The sequence below is a fragment of the Tachyglossus aculeatus genome, chromosome X4 (genome assembly GCF_015852505.1).
Source record: "Tachyglossus aculeatus isolate mTacAcu1 chromosome X4, mTacAcu1.pri, whole genome shotgun sequence".
NCBI classification, from domain to species: domain Eukaryota; kingdom Metazoa; phylum Chordata; class Mammalia; order Monotremata; family Tachyglossidae; genus Tachyglossus; species Tachyglossus aculeatus.
Genome location: NC_052098.1, coordinates 1,073,197 through 1,089,688, shown reverse-complemented (window position 1 = coordinate 1,089,688; position 16,492 = coordinate 1,073,197). Strand labels below are relative to the sequence as shown.

At 50.6% G+C, this 16,492-nt stretch overlaps 1 protein-coding gene across 1 annotated transcript in view; it reads right to left on the bottom strand.

Moving 5' to 3' along the window:
* Positions 1-619: 619 nt before the first annotated feature.
* GOLM1 (golgi membrane protein 1) overlaps positions 620-16,492 on the bottom strand; it is a 70,671-nt gene continuing 54,798 nt past the window's right edge. The window contains exons 5-10 of the mRNA XM_038769689.1: positions 15,963-16,065; positions 8,117-8,246; positions 4,073-4,202; positions 3,295-3,540; positions 1,747-1,860; positions 620-814 (exon numbers count right to left, since the gene is read on the bottom strand). Coding sequence (XP_038625617.1) covers positions 732-814; positions 1,747-1,860; positions 3,295-3,540; positions 4,073-4,202; positions 8,117-8,246; positions 15,963-16,065 — 806 coding nt within the window. The 3' untranslated portion in view covers positions 620-731. The remainder of the gene's footprint in view (positions 815-1,746; positions 1,861-3,294; positions 3,541-4,072; positions 4,203-8,116; positions 8,247-15,962; positions 16,066-16,492) is intronic.

The window sequence follows — 16,492 nt, the reverse complement described above, 5'->3', positions numbered from 1 at the left end:
TCCATGTTTCAAGATGGTGCCTTCTTCCACCCTAGCCCTTAGTGGAGCAGGGCTCAACTCGTCGACTACTCGAGCAAATATCTAAACTATATGTGAGACAGTGAGAGAGTGAGAGAGAGAGAGAGAGAGAGAGAGAGAGAGAGAGAGAGAGAGAGAGAGAGAGAGAGAGAGTGTGTGTGTGTGTGTGTGTGTGTGTGTGTTTTAATAGTTTTGAGCAGCAGGAGGTAGGGAAGAGGGGGAAAATAAAAACCTACCCTCAAGTGAAGACAAGACATACAAAGGTGGTTACACAGGAGTGAACTGGTTTCCACACTAATGGCCCAGAAGCCCGCTCTAGACAACACTTTGCTTACGACAGTCAAGAACAGTCAAAACCCACGGTTACAGACAATCATACTTGACGCTTGACTTCTGTGTCCTTGGGAGAGGCTTTCTTTTCACACAATATTTACACTTTCACGTTTTAGCTTTAAAAGGGAAGCCTGGAAAAATGTTACACAATCAAGTCTCTCCAACACTATTCCAGGAAAGGGCTTATGGTGGACGTGCCTGACATCTCCCTACTATTTGACGTTCAGCACAACAGAGATCTTCGATTATCGGATTTTGTTTCTTTGCTTTTTTTTTTGGGGGGGGGGGGGACCTTCCTGTAGCTAGAAGTCAGTGGCCTTAATTGCCAACATTCCAGTTCTCATGGATCTTTTCTGGTGGTGGGTCAGTTCAGGTCTGATTCACAGGGTGGGATTTTCTTTGTCATGGAGGTCAAATAAGTTATTGTCTGTGTTGTCTCTGTTCTGATCTTCAGGGTTTGGATCTAAGGGGAAAACCAAGTTTAATATTAACTAAAAATGTCACTGAGTTTTAAGACACTGTTTTAAGCAACCACAAATTCTTTCCCCCAAAACATGCCAAATCTCTTTGAGTCAAAGTGCATGAACCACTGCTATGTGACCCTGAGCAAGTCACTTCACTTCTCTGTGCCTCAGTTCCCTCATCTGTAAAATGGGGATTAAGACTGTGAGCCCCATGTGGGAGAGGGACTATGTCCAACCCGATTTGTTTGTATTCACCCCAGCGCTTAGAAAGTGCTTGATACACGGTAAGCGCTTAACAAATACCGCAGTTATTATTAATAAGGGCTGCTGGAGGAAGTGCGGTAACCAGGGCAGGGCCTGGGTAGGGGTGTGCTGCGGGTCAGACCCGACGAGGGAAGCGACCCCAATGGGGGACGTCGAGAGGAGCCCGCTGGCTACCCCGAGTTTATAAAACCGTGGTGTCCCAGAGCCAGGTCCTCCACCCAGAAGACCCAGCGGGTGATCTTTGAAAATCCTAGCCCTGGATTTTCAACAGATTTTCCCTCAGAGGCCTTTAAAAACGGCTCCCCCATTCAACGAGTCTTCGGTCGGCATTAAAAGCCGCAAAGCATTTCCAAAGACCGGGGGGTAGAGGGGTGTGTCAGGGAGCAGGCAGCATGTAGAATTTCTGAAAGAAATTGGAGTGGAATTGTGCCGATTTAAGTTTTTCTATTTTGGAAGGCGCTCTTCAGCACTGGCAGTGGGGGGTGGTCTCGGTGTCGCCTTGAGAGGGAAACACTGTTCGCCATCCTCTCTCCTGTCAAAAATCCTGGCCGGGCCAGAGAAGACGAGTATCTCAGGCAGGCAAGACCCCCAAGTGGACTCCCAGCTGGGACCTGGCCCTGGGAATACCAAGAGAGAAGAGGGCGAGGCCCCCATTCAACGTTCTTACCTTTGCCCGCGTCTTCGGGGTCGGCGAGAGCCGCCTGCTTTTCCGTTTCGGATTCAGCCTCGTTTCCGTCCATGTTGTAGTCTGCGTCCGCTTCCCGCTTGTGTGGATTATATCCTGTCGCGGCAGAGAAGTCGTGGAGCGGTTATTTGAGCATCCGCCCCGGGCAGGGAGATTGGAGGCAGGAGGGGAAGTAGAAGTGCTGGTTGAGATGCCACTCGGTCCTGTCTGGCTAGTACAGTGCACCCAGTAACCGCTCAATAAATAACGACTGAACGGACGATTGGATGACAGGTGGGGAAGAAGCCACTCGGTTGAAGAGCGAGGCCGGTTGACAAGGCCTACCCGCCACTAACTGCATCCTCTCATGTGCTGCCGTACCGCTCCACACTATGTACTGAACGCTCACCATGGGGGGGGCACCAGACTGAGCACGATGCAACGGAGTCAGTAGACCCCCTTCCCTGGCCAAGGGGAGCTTCCCGTCTAGCTTTCGATCAGAATGAAGTCGGCTGTAGCCTGAGCCCCAAGAGGCAGAGAGCGAGGCCTCATCTGGCATCTGTATTCCAAACGCTGGACTCGACCGGACGCTCAATCAATCGATTGATCATCACCATGACCTCCAGAAAGGGCTTGCACTCCTTCATTCTCCCGCAGAGAAGCAACGTGGCTGAGCGGATAAGATCCCAGGCCCGGGAGTCTGAAAGACCTGGGTTCTAAATCTGGCTCTGCCACCTGGCTGGGAGGGGAGGGGATGAAGACTGGGTGCAAATCCAACTGCAAGGGGGACACAGAAGGGAGCAAGAGAAGAGAAACAACCTGATTGTGTGCTACCTCCCTAGGCACTTGGTCCGGTGCTTGGCACAGAGTAAGCGCTTAATGAATGCCACTATTACTGTTACTGTGGCCCCTTCTCCCCAGATTGCATTTGTTACTGTAAGAATCCTTGTTAAACATGCAGGAAACATTCTCTAAAGGGGGAAAGCCAGGACAATACTACCCTCTCAACGCCTTTGCTCCCACTGGTGGCTTCCCCCACCCCTACCCCACCCCCACTCCATGGCCCATGGGTAGAATCCTGAGAGGATGGGTGTGTGTGCGAATGGAATCAATCAATAACGGTATTGACTGAGCGCTTACTGAGAGCAGAGCACTGTACTGAGAGCCGGGGAGAGTCCAAAACAATAGAGTCAGTAGACCCGATTATTGTTCTATCGTCCTCTCCCAAGCGCTTAGTATCAGGCTCTGCACAAGAGTAAGTGCTCAATGAATGAATGAATGAACTGCCCTCTAGGAGCTGGCAGCCTGGGTGGGGGAGATGGATGCTAAATGGAAGAACGCTGATCTCTGGGTCTGCATTTGAAGGGCTGGTGTCTGAGCTCAGAAAAAGCAGAGGGGGGAAGAGAGGGAGAGAGAGGAAGAAGGGGGAAAGAGGGAGAAGGGGGGGGGAGGGAGAAGGAGGCCTCTCTAGAGTAAATGGATTGTCACCATGTTCGTCCTCCTCCTCCTCCACATATCTATCCATCCCAGCAAGGGCACCTCGGTACAGACCTTCCCCGGCACCATCCTGCTGCCCTTCATCATTGATGAGCTGCTCCCTCTCCGGCTCCTCGTCTCCGGGACTTTCCGGCCCCACCGGAGCCTTGTCGGGCAGCCCGGGGGCCAGGCCTCCTGGCTCCCCTCCATTTTTCTCTTCTTTGTAGGAGGCCTGCTCGCGGCCCAGCTCTTGAGGGTCCAGGGGCAGAGGGGCCTCCTGATTCCCCTCCCGGCTGACGGTCAGGACGCTGTGGGTCCCTTCTGCAAGTGGAAATGGGACAAGGCAGTGGAGGCCGCCCCAGGCCCGCAAGTGAACCCCGCTCAAGGCAGCGCAGAGTAACTCTCTGGGAAGCAGAGAGGACGGGATGATGCCCGGTGGGGCCGGCTTTCCTCTCACCGCTCCCTCCCATCTCCCCACCAACCTCCGCCTTGGCCAGGCACACCTTCAGGCCCTTCCATGAAAAGCCACCTCCTCCAGGAGGCCTTCAGCGGTCAAGCACCCCTTCTCTCTCCATGGTCATCCCTTCACCACCCCCACCTTGGCACTGATGCGTCTGCCGGAATCGACCTTCTCTACCGCCCCCAGCGAACCCTGAACCTGCCAGTGGGGGAAAACTGCATTCTTTTCTGTTGCCTCTCCACCAATCAATCAATCGATCGAGGGCAAGGTCCAGGTGCCTTCTGGATGCAGGACGCTGCACCGAAAGCTTGAGAGAGCATGCCCGATGCCCAATCTCCGCCATTTCTAGTGGTCACGGTGGGTGAGGCCGGGAGGTCTAAGCCCTCCCCTTACCTCCATCTCCCAGACTCCTGATGACAGGGGCTTTCTCCGTCCCGGGAACTGAGGGCCGGGATCCTTCGGCTGGAATTCCCAGGCTCTTCTCTCCTTTCGGGAGTACGGGATCATGCGGTCCGGGCTCTGACTGAATAAGAAGAGGAGCTGACCCAGACACCGGGTGGCATACAGCCTGCCGCTTTCCCGCCTTAGCTGGCCAGGAAGAGCCCCCACAGTTCACTGGCCTGCGGCCGCTCGGGCAATCAAACGAGAGCAAAGGCGCCCAGGACCCGCTCAGAGAAGGCAGACTCGGCGGGAGGGCAACCTCCAGATGTCCAAAATGCCTGGCCCGGCGGGGCCCTCGGAGGGATACTGGCTAGAGCCCGGGCCTGGGAATCAGAAGGTCCTGGGTTCTAATCCTGGCTCCGCCACTTAATAATAATAATGATAATTATTATGGTTTTAATAAGCGCTATGTTCCAAGCACTGTTCTAAGAGTTGGGGTAGATACAAGGTAATCAGGTTGTCCCACATGGGGCTCACAGTCTTCATCCCCATTTTCCAGATGAGGTAACTGAGGCACAGAGAAGTGAAGTGGCTTGCCCAGGTCACTCAGCAGATGGGCAGCAGAGCCGGGATTAGAACCCACATCCTCTCATTCATTCAATCATATTTATTGAGTGCTTACTGTGTGCAAAGCACTGTACTAAGCGCTTGGGAAGTACAAATCGGCAACATATACAGTCCCTACCCAACAATGGGCTCCCAGTCTAGAAGGGGGAGACAGACAACAAAACAAAACAAGTAAACAGGTGTCAATACCATCAGAATAAATAGAATTATAGCTATCATCATCATCATCAATCGTATTTATTGAGCGCTTACTATGTGCAGAGCACTGTACTAAGCGCTTGGGAAGTACAAATTGGCAACATATAGAGACAGTCCCTACCCAACAGTGGGCTCACAGTCTAAAAGGGGGAGACAGAGACCAAACATACTAACAAAATAAAATAAATAGAATAAATATGTACAAATAAATTAAATACATAAATAGAGTAAAAAAAATATGTACAAACATATATACAGGTGCTGTGGGGAAGGGAGGGAGGTAAGATGGGGGGATGGAGAGGGGGACGAGGGGGAGAGGAAGGAAGGGGCTATATATATATACCATTAATAAAATAAATAGAGTTATAAATACGTACAAATATACACAAGTGCTGTGGGGAGGGGAGGGGGTAGGACAGAAGGGGGGGTAATGGGGAGGGGAGGAGGAGGAGAGGAAAAAGGGGGGGGCCCAGTCTGGGAAGGCCTCTTGGAGGAGGTGAGTTCTCAGTAGGGCTTTGAAGGGAGGAAGAGAGCTAGTTTGGCTGATGTGTGGAGGGAGGGCATTCTGGGCCAGGGGAAGGATGCGGGCCGGGGGTCAACGGTGGGACAGGCGATAACGAGGCCCGATGGGGAGGTTAGCGGTGGCAGAGGAGCAGAGGGTGCAGTCTGGGCTGGAGAAGGAGAGAAGGGAGGTGAGGTAGGAGGGGGCGAGGTGATGGAGAGCCTTGAAGCCGAGAGTCAGGAGTTTTTGTTTGATTCGAAGGTTGACAGGCAACTACTGGAGATTTTTGAGGAGGGGAGTGACATGCCCAGAGTGTTTCTGTACAAAGATAATCCGGGCAGCAGAGTGAGGTACAGACTGAAGCAGGGAGAGAGAGGAGGATGGGAGATCAGTAAGGAGGCCAATGCAGTAATCCAGTAGGGATAGGACGAGAGATTGAACCAGCAAAGTAGCGGTTTGGATGGAGAGGAAAGGGCGGATCTTGGCGATGTTGCGGAGGTGAGACCGGCAGGTTTTGGTGACGGATCGGATGTGAGGGGTGAACGAGAGAGTGGAGTCGAGGATGACACCAAGGTTGCGGGCTTGTGAGACGGGAAGGATGGTAGTGCCATCTACAGTGACGGGAAAGTCAGGGAGAGGGCAGGGTTTGGGAGGGAAGATAAGGAGCTCAGTCTTGGACATGTTGAGTTTTAGATGGCGGGCAGACATCCAGATGGAGAAGTCCTGAAGGCAGGAGGAGATACGAGCCGGGAGGGAGAGAGAGTAGGGGTGGAGATGTAGATTTGGGTGTCATCAGCGTAGAGATGATAGTTGAAGCCTTGAAAGGGAATAAGTTCACCAAGGGAGTGAGTATAGATGGAAAACAGAAGGGGACCAAGAACTGACCCTTGAGGAACCCCTACAGTAAGGGGATGGGAGGGGGAGGAGGAGCCCCGTGAAGGAGACCGAGAATGAACAGCCGGAAAGATAAAAGGAGAACCAGGAGAGGACGGAGTCTGTGAAGCCAAGGTTGGATAGCGTGATAAGAAGGGGATGGTCCTCAGTGTCGAAGGCAGCTGAGACATCGGGGAGGATTAGGATACAGTAGGAGCCATTGGATTTGGCAAGAAGGCTCCTAAGCCCGTGCCCTTTCCACTAAGCCATACTGTACTTGTCTGCTTTGTAACCTGGGGCAAGTCACTTCACTAGTCTGAGTCTCAGTTCCCTCATCTGGAAAATGGGGCTTGAGACTGTGAGCCCCATGTGGAACAGGGACTGTGCCCAACCCGATTTACTTATATCCACCCCGGTGCTTAGAACAGTGCCTGGCACATAGTAAGCGCTTAACAAATACCGGAATTATTATTATTATTGTTATTGATACTGGAGCTCTGCCATTTCAGCAGCAGAGCGACTGCTTGTCTTCTCATCTCCCTTTCCTGGGTCCCTCCCGCCCTTCTGCCCCTGCTCCCAGGTGGATAATAATAATAATAATAATGCCACTTATTAAGCACTTACTATATGCAAAGCACTGTTCTAAGCGCTGGGGAGGTTACAAGGTGATCAGGTTGTCCCACAGGGGGCTCAGTCAATCCCCATTTTATAGATGAGGTAACTGAGGCACAGAGAGGTTAAGTGACTTGCCCAAAGTCACAGAGCTGACAATTGGTGGAGCCGGGATTTGAACCCATGACCATTGACTCCAAAGCCCAGGCTCTTTCCACTGAGCCATGCTGCTTCCCCTAGGCTCTCACCCCTCCCCCTGAGTCGCCTGAGTTGAGAGCCCTCCAGGAGAGAGAAGACTGGCTGGTCCTTCACCACAAATCCCATCCCCTGATAGCGGGGCCATAGAAATGTGCCTTTTACAAGCCACTGTCCCTTCTGCTTGGCCACAGCCCTTTCATCCTGCCCACTGAAAAGTCTGGCACCTTCCTGGGATGGAGAGATAGGAGAGAGGGAGGAGAGGAAATCCCAGCTCTACCATTTGTCTGCTGTGTAACTTCACTTCTGATGGTATTGACACCGGTCTACTTGTTTTGTTCGCAGTCTGTCTCCCCCTTCTAGACCGTGAGCCCGTTGCTGGGTAGGGACCGTCTCTATATGTTGCCGATTTGTATTTTCCAAGTGATTAGTACAGTGCTCTGCACACAGGAAGTGCTCAATAAATATGATTGAAAGAATGAATGAACTTCTCTGGGCCTCAGTTACCTCATCTGTAAAACAGGGATCGAGACTGAGTGCCCCAGGAGGGACAGGGACTGCATCCAACCTGATAAACTTGTATCTATCCCTGCACTTTAGTCCAGTGCCTGGCACACAGTAAGCACTTAACAAATACCACAATTGTTACTGTTATTATTAGGATGGAGAGAGAGGGAGGAGAGAGAAGCGAGAGAAAGAGTAGAGAAAAGAAGAGAGGAGAAAGGGACATTTCTGCAGAAAGAGGCTTCTCGCCCAAATCTGGTGGGCGAGCTGCGGCCAGCAGCAGGAGGCAGGAAGGGTCCAAAATCTGAGGGCCATGGCTGGGGAGGAGTGAGGCACCGATCCCGTCGTCCAGGCCCTGAACCGAAGTCCCCGTTCCTCCGGCGGGCAGGGAGGACGAACTGCCGAGCACCAGGGTCAGGCGGTCACACCGACCCTGTGGCCAGCGGGACGGGACAGACCAAAAGGCTGGCGGGAAGAGAGAGAGGATGGAGGGAGGGAGAGAGGGATGACCGCACATTGCGGGGGAGGGCAGACTCCAGAATTACCTGAATATTTTGCTGTTCTTTTTCCTTGGGGACTTTGGTCCCAGGAGCATCACCGCCTTTTTTGGTCACTTCTTCTATTCTTTCTTCACACTGCTCCTTCAACTCCTTCATCTGGCTGATGCACTGGCTCCTAGGGGGGAAACGGCACAGAACGACACCAGTCAGTCCCCACTACAGGAACTTCTTCTGGGAGTCAGAGGTTATGGGTTCTAATCCCAGCTCTGCCACTGGTCAGCTGTGTGACTTTGGGCAAGTCAGTTGACTTCTCTGTGCCTCAGTGACCTCATCTCGAAAATGGGGATTAAGACTGCGAGCCCCATGTGGGACAACCTGATTAACTTGTATCTACCGTGCCTGGCACATAGTAAGTGCTTAACAAATACCTTTTTAAAAAAAGAGAATAATAATAATGGCATTTATTAAGCACTTACTATGTGCTGAGCACTGTTCTAAGCGCTGGGGCAGATCCAAGTTATAAGCAGGTTGGACCCAATCCCTGTCCCGCATGGGGGTCACAGTCTTCATCCTCATTTTACAGATGAGAGAACTGAGGCCTAGAGAATTCATTCAATCGTATTTATTGAATGCTTACTGTGCACAAAGCACTGTACTAAGCGCTTGGAAAGTGCAAGAGAAGCAGTGTGGCTCAGTGGAAAGAGCACGGGCTTGGGAGTCAGAAGACATGAGTTCTAATCCCGTCTCCACCACTGGTCAGCTGTGTGACCTTGGGCAAGACACTTCACTTCTCTGTGCCTCAGCTACCTCATCTGGAAAATAGGGATTAAGACTGTGAGCCCCATGTGGGACAACTTGATTACCTTATAATCTACTCCAGTGCTTAGAACAGTGCTTGACACATAGTAAGCACTTAACAAATACCATCATCATTATTATTATTACAATTCAGCAATAAATAGAGACAATCCCTACCCAACAACGGGCTCACAGTCTAGAAGTGAAGTGACTTGTCCAAAGTTGCACAGCAGACAAGGGGCAGAGTTGGGACTACAACCCAGGTCCTTCTGACGCCCATGCCCGGGCTCTAGCCACTAGGAAAAGCCACTTCCCAGTTCTTTCCTATTCTCTGGGTCCTTCCCACCTCCCATCCCCTAGCCGTGGGGACCCCATGAGCCTTCCTTCTGGGTCCTCTTCTCTCTCTGCACTCGCTCTCTCGGGGCCCATCCCCACCCTCGGTTTCAGCGAGCACTTCGAAACGGGTGACTCCTAATTCATTAATTCATTCAATCAATCATATTTATTGAGTGCTTACTGTGTGCAGAGCCCTGTACTAAGCACTCGGGAAAGTACAATACAACAATAAACAGTGGCGTTCCCTGTCCACAATGGGCTCACAGTCGAGAGGTGGGGAGACAGACATGAATACAAACGAATAAAATGACAGATCTGTGCCTATGTGCTGCGGGGCTGGGAAGAGACAGGAGTAAAGGGAGCGAGTCAGGATGATGCAGAAAGGTGTGGGAGAAGAGGAAAATAATCCTACTCCAGCCCAGCCCACAAGCTCTGCTCCTCTAGCACTGTGCCCCGACCTCCTCTATCTCGTCAACGACCGCTTTCCCACGTCCCAGCGCTTGGGAGAGTTTAACAGGGTGAGCAGATACGACCCCTGCCCTCAAGGAGCTTCTGGTCTACTGCAGGTGAAGCACTGTGCTGAGCGCTTGGAAGAGTCGGACGGAGTTGATACAATCGACTACTGCCCTTGAATAGTTTTACAATCAAGCAGACACACAACCATCCCACCTCTCCATAGGTCCCCTGCTACCCTTTTTGGGGAATAGAGTCACAGAGGAGCTTAGGCTTGATTAATAATAATAATAATCACGATAATAATGATGATGGTACTTGTTAAGCACTTACTATTTGCCAATTACTGTTCTAAGCACTGGGGGAGATACAAGGTTATCAGGCTGTCCCAGGTGGGGCTCACAATTTTAATCCCCATTTTACAGATGAGGTAACTGAGGCCCAGAGAAGTGAAGTGACTTGTCCAAAGTCACACAGCTGACAAGTGGCACAGCTGGAATTAGAACTCACAACCTCTGACTCCTAAGCCTGGGCTCTTTCCATTAAGCCACGCTGCTTCTCTTAATCACAGTCACAATTAAGATGGTGAGCCTTATGTAGGACAGGGACTGTGTCCAAACTGATGATGATGATGATGGCATTTGTTAAGCACTTACTACGTGCAAAGCACTGTTCTAAGCGCTGGGGGAGATACAAGGTAATCAGGTTGTCCCTCGTGGGGCTCACAGTCTTAATCCCCACTTTACAGATGAGGTAACTGAGGCACAGAGAATAATAATTATGAAACTTATTAAGTGCTTACTATGTGCAAAGCACTGTTCTAAGCGCTGGGGAGGTTACAAGGTGATCAGGTTGTCCCACGGGGGGCTCACAGTCTTCATCCCCATTTTACAGATGGGATAACTGAGGCCCAGAGAAGTTAAGTGATTTGCCCAAAGTCACACAGCTGACAATTGGCAGAGCTGGGATTTGAACCCATGACCTCCAACTCCAAAGCCCGTGCTCTTTCACTGAGTCATGACAGAAGTTAAGTGACTTGTCCAAGGTCACACAGCTGACAGTTGGCGGAGGCGGGATTTGAACCCACGACCTCTGACTCCCAAGCCCATGCTCTTTCCACTGAGCCACGCTGATTAGCTTGTGTCTGCCCTAGAGCTTAGTACAGTGCTTGGTGCATAGTAAGCACTTAACAAATACCATCTTTTATTACTATTATTATTATTATTAACCAACCCCCACAGAACCACTGCAGATCCAGGCGCCATTGCTTCCCAGCTTCAGAAGACCCGCTCTGCCATCTCCGGGTTACAAAATGAACAGCTGCCTTAGCCGCTTTCCAAAGGGAAACCAAACCCAGTGTGAAATAAAGACCTTTTTCCACCTACTGCCGACCTCCTGCACAGCAGAGAACAAAAGAGCCTTTTATGGCCCAGCTGGCTCTGTCAAAGCCACAAAGTTTCTGCCTCCCAAACAAACAGAGGAATCCCTGCAATGCCTTGGCTCCAATTCTTGGAAAGAATTTGGATGGTTTATCAGCCTTATAATCCCCAAAGTTCCAAGGCCAAGGGTGAAAAGCCTGGGCTTCCCAGCAGTCCCCGGGGCAACGGGCTCCAAGTCACTTTCCCATCACTCGTACCCCGGTCCTGGTTCTTTTGGCTTAAGCTCTCTGCGCCTCAATCTCCTCATCCACAAAATGGGGCTCTCGCCTGTCCCTATGAGACAAGGAGCCCCACCTGCGACAGGAGCTAAATCTGGTCCAATGATCCTGTACCTGCCCTACTGCTTAGGGCAGTACTCAGCACAGGGAACTCTCCCAAGTGCTTGGTACAGAACTCTGCACCTAGACTGACTGACTGATAATTCTTTTAGGTGCCTGCTGAACAGGGCATCAACAACAATTTAGCTCAGATGATTTTGCCGTGACCAAATTGCATTTACAAAGCACGGAAGGTTCGGTTCTGGCTCAAATTATTTCTTTCCATCTAATCACCCTTCCCTTCCTATAATTCTGTTACATCCCCACTTCCTTTGGCGGGCAAGGGAGTCTAAGATTCCTTCCATCTTAATGCAATCTATTCTCCACAGCTCCCTGCCCTCATTTATTTATGAATTCCAAGCATTTGCTTCTATTGCTTGCATAATAATAATAATAATAATTGTTGTGTTTGTTGAAAGCTTACTGTGTGCCAAGCACTGTACTGAGCGCTGGGGTGGATCCAAGCAAATTGGGTTGGACACCGTCCTTGTCCCACGTGGGGCTCACAGTCTCAATCCCCATTTGACAGATGAGGGAACTGAGGCCCAGAGAAGTGAAGTGACTTGCCCGTGGTCACACGGCAGACAAGTGGCAAGCAGGATTAGAAATCTAGACCCACTTCAGCCCTTCAGGGGTTCACCATCTAAACACCAAGGACAGTTATTACCCCCTGGTGATGTTTGAACAACACAGTGCAAAGGAATGCCCTCCCTCCTCAAATCTGCCAATCACTCTTCCCCCTTCAAAGCCCTACTGAAGGCACGCCTCCTCCAAGAGGCCTTCCCAGACTAAGCCCCCTTTCCCTCAGCTCCCCCTCCCTTCTGCCCTTCCCCTTCTCTCCCTGCCCCACGGCACTTGTGAATATATGCATATAATTCTATTTATTTATATTGATGCCTGTTTACTTGTTTTGATGTCTGTCTCCGCCCCCCCGCCCCCAGACTGTAAGCCCGTTGTGGGCAGGGATTGTCTCTCTTGCTGCATTGTACTGTCCAAGTGCTCAGTACAGTGCTCTCCACACAGTATGCGCTCCATAAATATGACCGAATGAATCTAATTTCAACCCGGAACTTGCCAGACTCAGCCGGGCCAGTTTCCAGCCAATCAAAACTGAATGGAGAAAGAATGACTCTTGCTCGGGAGGGAGAAAGAACAGACTGAGATCTGTCCTTTTTGAAAGGGGAGGGAGGATCAATCAATCAATCAATCGTATTTATTGAGCGCTTACTGTGTGCAGAGCACTGTACTAGGCGCTTGGGAAGTACAAGTTGGCAACATATAGAGACAGTCCCTACCCAACAGTGGGCTCACAGTCTAGAAGGGGGAGACAGAGAACAAAACCAAACATATTAACAAAATAAAATAAATAGAATAGATATGTACAAGTAAAATAAATAAATAAATAGAGCAATAAATACGTACAAACATATATACATACATACAGGTGCTGTGGGGAAGGGAAGGAGGTAAGGCGGGGGAATGGAGAGGGGGGAGGAGGGGGAGAGGAAGGAGGGGGCTCAGTCTGGGAAGGCCTCCTGGAGGAGGTGAGCTCTCAGTAGGGCCTTGAAGGGAGGAAGAGAGCTAGCTTGGCGGATGTGGGGAGGGAGGGCATTCCAGGCCAGGGGGACGATGTGGGCCGGGGGTCGACGGCGGGACAGGCGAGAACGAGGCACGGTGAGGAGATTAGCGGCAGAGGAGCAGAGGGTGTGGGCTGGGCTGTAGAAGGAGAGAAGGGAGGTGAGGTAGGAGGGGGCGAGGTGATGGAGAGCCTTGAAGCCGAGGGTGAGGAGTTTCTGCCTGATGTGTAGGTTGATTGGTAGCCTCTGGAGATTTTTGAGGAGGGGAGTAACATGCCCAGAGCGTTTCTGGACAAAGACAATCCGGGCAGCGGCGTGAAGTATGGATTGAAGTGGGGAGGGACAAGAGGATGGGAGATCAGAGAGGAGGCTGATGCAGTAGTCCAGACGGGATAGGATGAGAGCTTGAACGAGCAGGGTACCGGTTTGGATGGAGAGGAAAGGGCGGATATTGGCAATGTTGCGGAGCTGAGACCGGCAGGTTTTGGTAACGTCTTGGACGTGAAGGGTGAATGAGAGAGCAGAGTCGAGGATGACACCAAGGTTGCGGGCTTGTGAGACGGGAAGGATGGTAGTGCCGTCAACAGTGATGGGAAAGTCAGGGAGAGGGCAGGGTTTGGGAGGGAAGACAAGGAGTTCAGTCTTGGACATGTTGAGTTTTAGGTGGCGGGCAGACATCCAGATGGAGATGTCCTGAAGGCAGAAGGAGATGTGGGCCTGGAGGGAGGGGGAGAGAGCAGGGGCAGAGATGTAGATTTGGGTGTCATCAGCGTAGAGATGATAGTTGAAGCCGTGGGAGTGAATGAGGTCACCAAGGGGATCAGAAGGGAAGAGAGTCATTACTGGTGAGCCAGGAGAATTGGATTGAGGATGCTCTTGAGAGATTATCAAGACGGTATCTGGAAAAAAACATTCCCATGGTGGAGATCTGCTCAAGTGAATCCTTACGTTTACTTTGATCCCTGGGCAAAACAAAGGAGAAGCTCAAGGAAGGGACGCCCTTCCGTGGGAAACAGCGTGGTCTAAACGGAAAGAGCCCGGGCCTGGAAGTCGGAGGACCTGGGTTCTAATCCTGACTCTGCCACTTGCCCGCTGTGTGACCTCAGCTAGGTCATTTACTTAGGTTGTGAAGAGGAAAATGATCATCAATAGTATTTACTGAACACCTACTGGGTGCAGAGAGCCCCATGCTGGAGGTGAGAGGACCTCTGGAGTCATTGGATTTGGGGAGTCAGAGGATTTGGGTCCTATTCTGGGCTCTGCCACTTGCCTGCTGTGTGACCCTGGGCAAGTCATTTACCTTCTCTGTGCTTCAGTTTCCTCAACTAAAAAATAGGGATTTGATACCTGTTCTCCATCCCACTTAGACTGTAAGTCCCATGTGGGACACGGACTGTGTCCAACCTGATTGTCTTGCACTGACCCCAGTGCTTAGTACAGTGCTTGGCACGTAGTACACGCTTAACAAGTACCATAATTAATTAATTAATTAATTAATTAATTCATTCATTCATTCATTCGTTCTTGGAGACCAAACCATGGTCTGGTGAGTCTTTGGCCTGACCAGTGTGGGATGGTTGTGACATTTTAAGGTCAGAGAAAGAACAAGAGAAGAAATAAGTGCTAAGTGCTTAGTACAGTGCTTTGCACACAGGAAGCGCTCAATAAATACGATTGAATGAATGAAATGAGAGAAGTAATGTGGCCCAGTGGAAAGACCACGGGCCTGGAAGTCGGAGGACCTGGGTTCTAATCCCAACTCCGCCACTTGTCTGCCAAGTGACGTTGGGCAGGTCCCAACTTCTCTGGGCCTCGGTTCCCTCACATACAAAATGGGGATTCAATCCCTGTTCTCCCTCCTATTTGGACCGTGAGCTCCACGTGGGTCCCGATCAACTCGTGTCTCCCCCACCGCTCAGTAGTAATATCAATAATAATTGTGGTATTGGTTAAGTGCTTACTGTGTGCCAGGCACTGTACTAAGCGCTGGGGTGTATACAAGCAAATCAGTTTGGACACAATCCCACAAGGGGCTCCCCGTCATCATCCCTGTTTTACAGATGAGGGAACTGAGGCCCAGAGAAGTGAAGTGACTTGCCCGAGGTCACCCAGCGACACGTCGCGGAGCCGGGATTAGAACCCAGGTCCTCCGACTCCCAGGCTCGGGTTCTATCCACTAGGCCATGCTGGTTCTAAGCCTCCCCAAAAGCCATGTCTCAGGAAGGCTCTCCCCGACTAATCCCCACTTCTCTACTCAGATTCATTCATTCAATCGTATTTATTGAGCGCTTACTGTGCGCAGAGCACTGCACTAAGCTCACACCAGATCACATCATCATCATGTCATTAGAGAAGCAGCATGGCTTAGTGGAAAGAGTCCGGGCTTGGGAGTCAGAGGTCGTGAGTTCTAATCCAGGCTCCGCCACTTGTCAGCTGGGTGACTGAGCAAGTCACTTCACTTCTCTGTGCCTCAGTTCCCTCATCTGTAAAATGGAGTTTAAAACTGTGAGCCCCACGTGGGGCAACCTGATTACCCTGTATCTACCCCAACACTTAGAACAGTACTTGGCACATAGTAAGCGCTTAACAAATGCCATCATCATCACCATCTGCCATTTTATTTATTTGTATTGATGTCTGTCTTCTCCCCACGACCGCCACCTCCCCCTGGCCTCCCCGCCACAACACACACTGTGAGCTCGCTGTGGGCAGGGAATGTCACTGTTTATTGTTGTATTGTACTTTCCCAAACGCTTAGTACAGTGCTCTGTACCCAGTAAGTGCTCAATAAATACGACTGAGTGAATGAAAGAATAATAATAATAATGGCATTTATTAAGCGCTTACTATGTGCAAAGCACTGTTCTAAACGCTGGATGAATACTGATAAGCGACTAAGCATAAAGCATCTTTAGCGGACCAGTCAGGTGAAAAGGGTGAGAAAGGGAAAAATTAAAATGACCAAACTTACAGATCATAGGAAAATTTCCTCTCCAGGTTGGTCTGATTCTTCTGAAACTGAAGCACCTCCTGCTGGATTTTGCTGTAATTCTTCTGCAGGTCTTTAAAATGTTCTGGATGCAAATGATGGAAGAGTCAGTTGAGGATAAAAAATTCAAAATTCAAATAGCAAGACCTGAGAGAAGGAACACATAAGCAGCGTGGCTGAGTGGAAAAAGCCCGGGCTTAGGAGTCAGAGGTCGTGGGTTCTAATCCCTGCTCCGCCACTTGTCAGCTGTGTGACACTGGGCAAGTCACTTAACTTCTCTGTGCCTCAATGACCTCATCTGTAAAATGGGGATGAAGACTGTGAGCCCCACGTGGGACAACCTGATCACCTTGTATCTATCCCAGCACTTAGAACAGTGTTTGGCACATAGTAAGTGTTTAACAAATACCATCATTATTATTATTATGATTATTATAAGGGAAGAGGAAGGAAAAAGGGCAGAGTGGCCTAGTGGAAACAGCTCGGGCCTGGGATTCAGAGGAGCTGGGTCC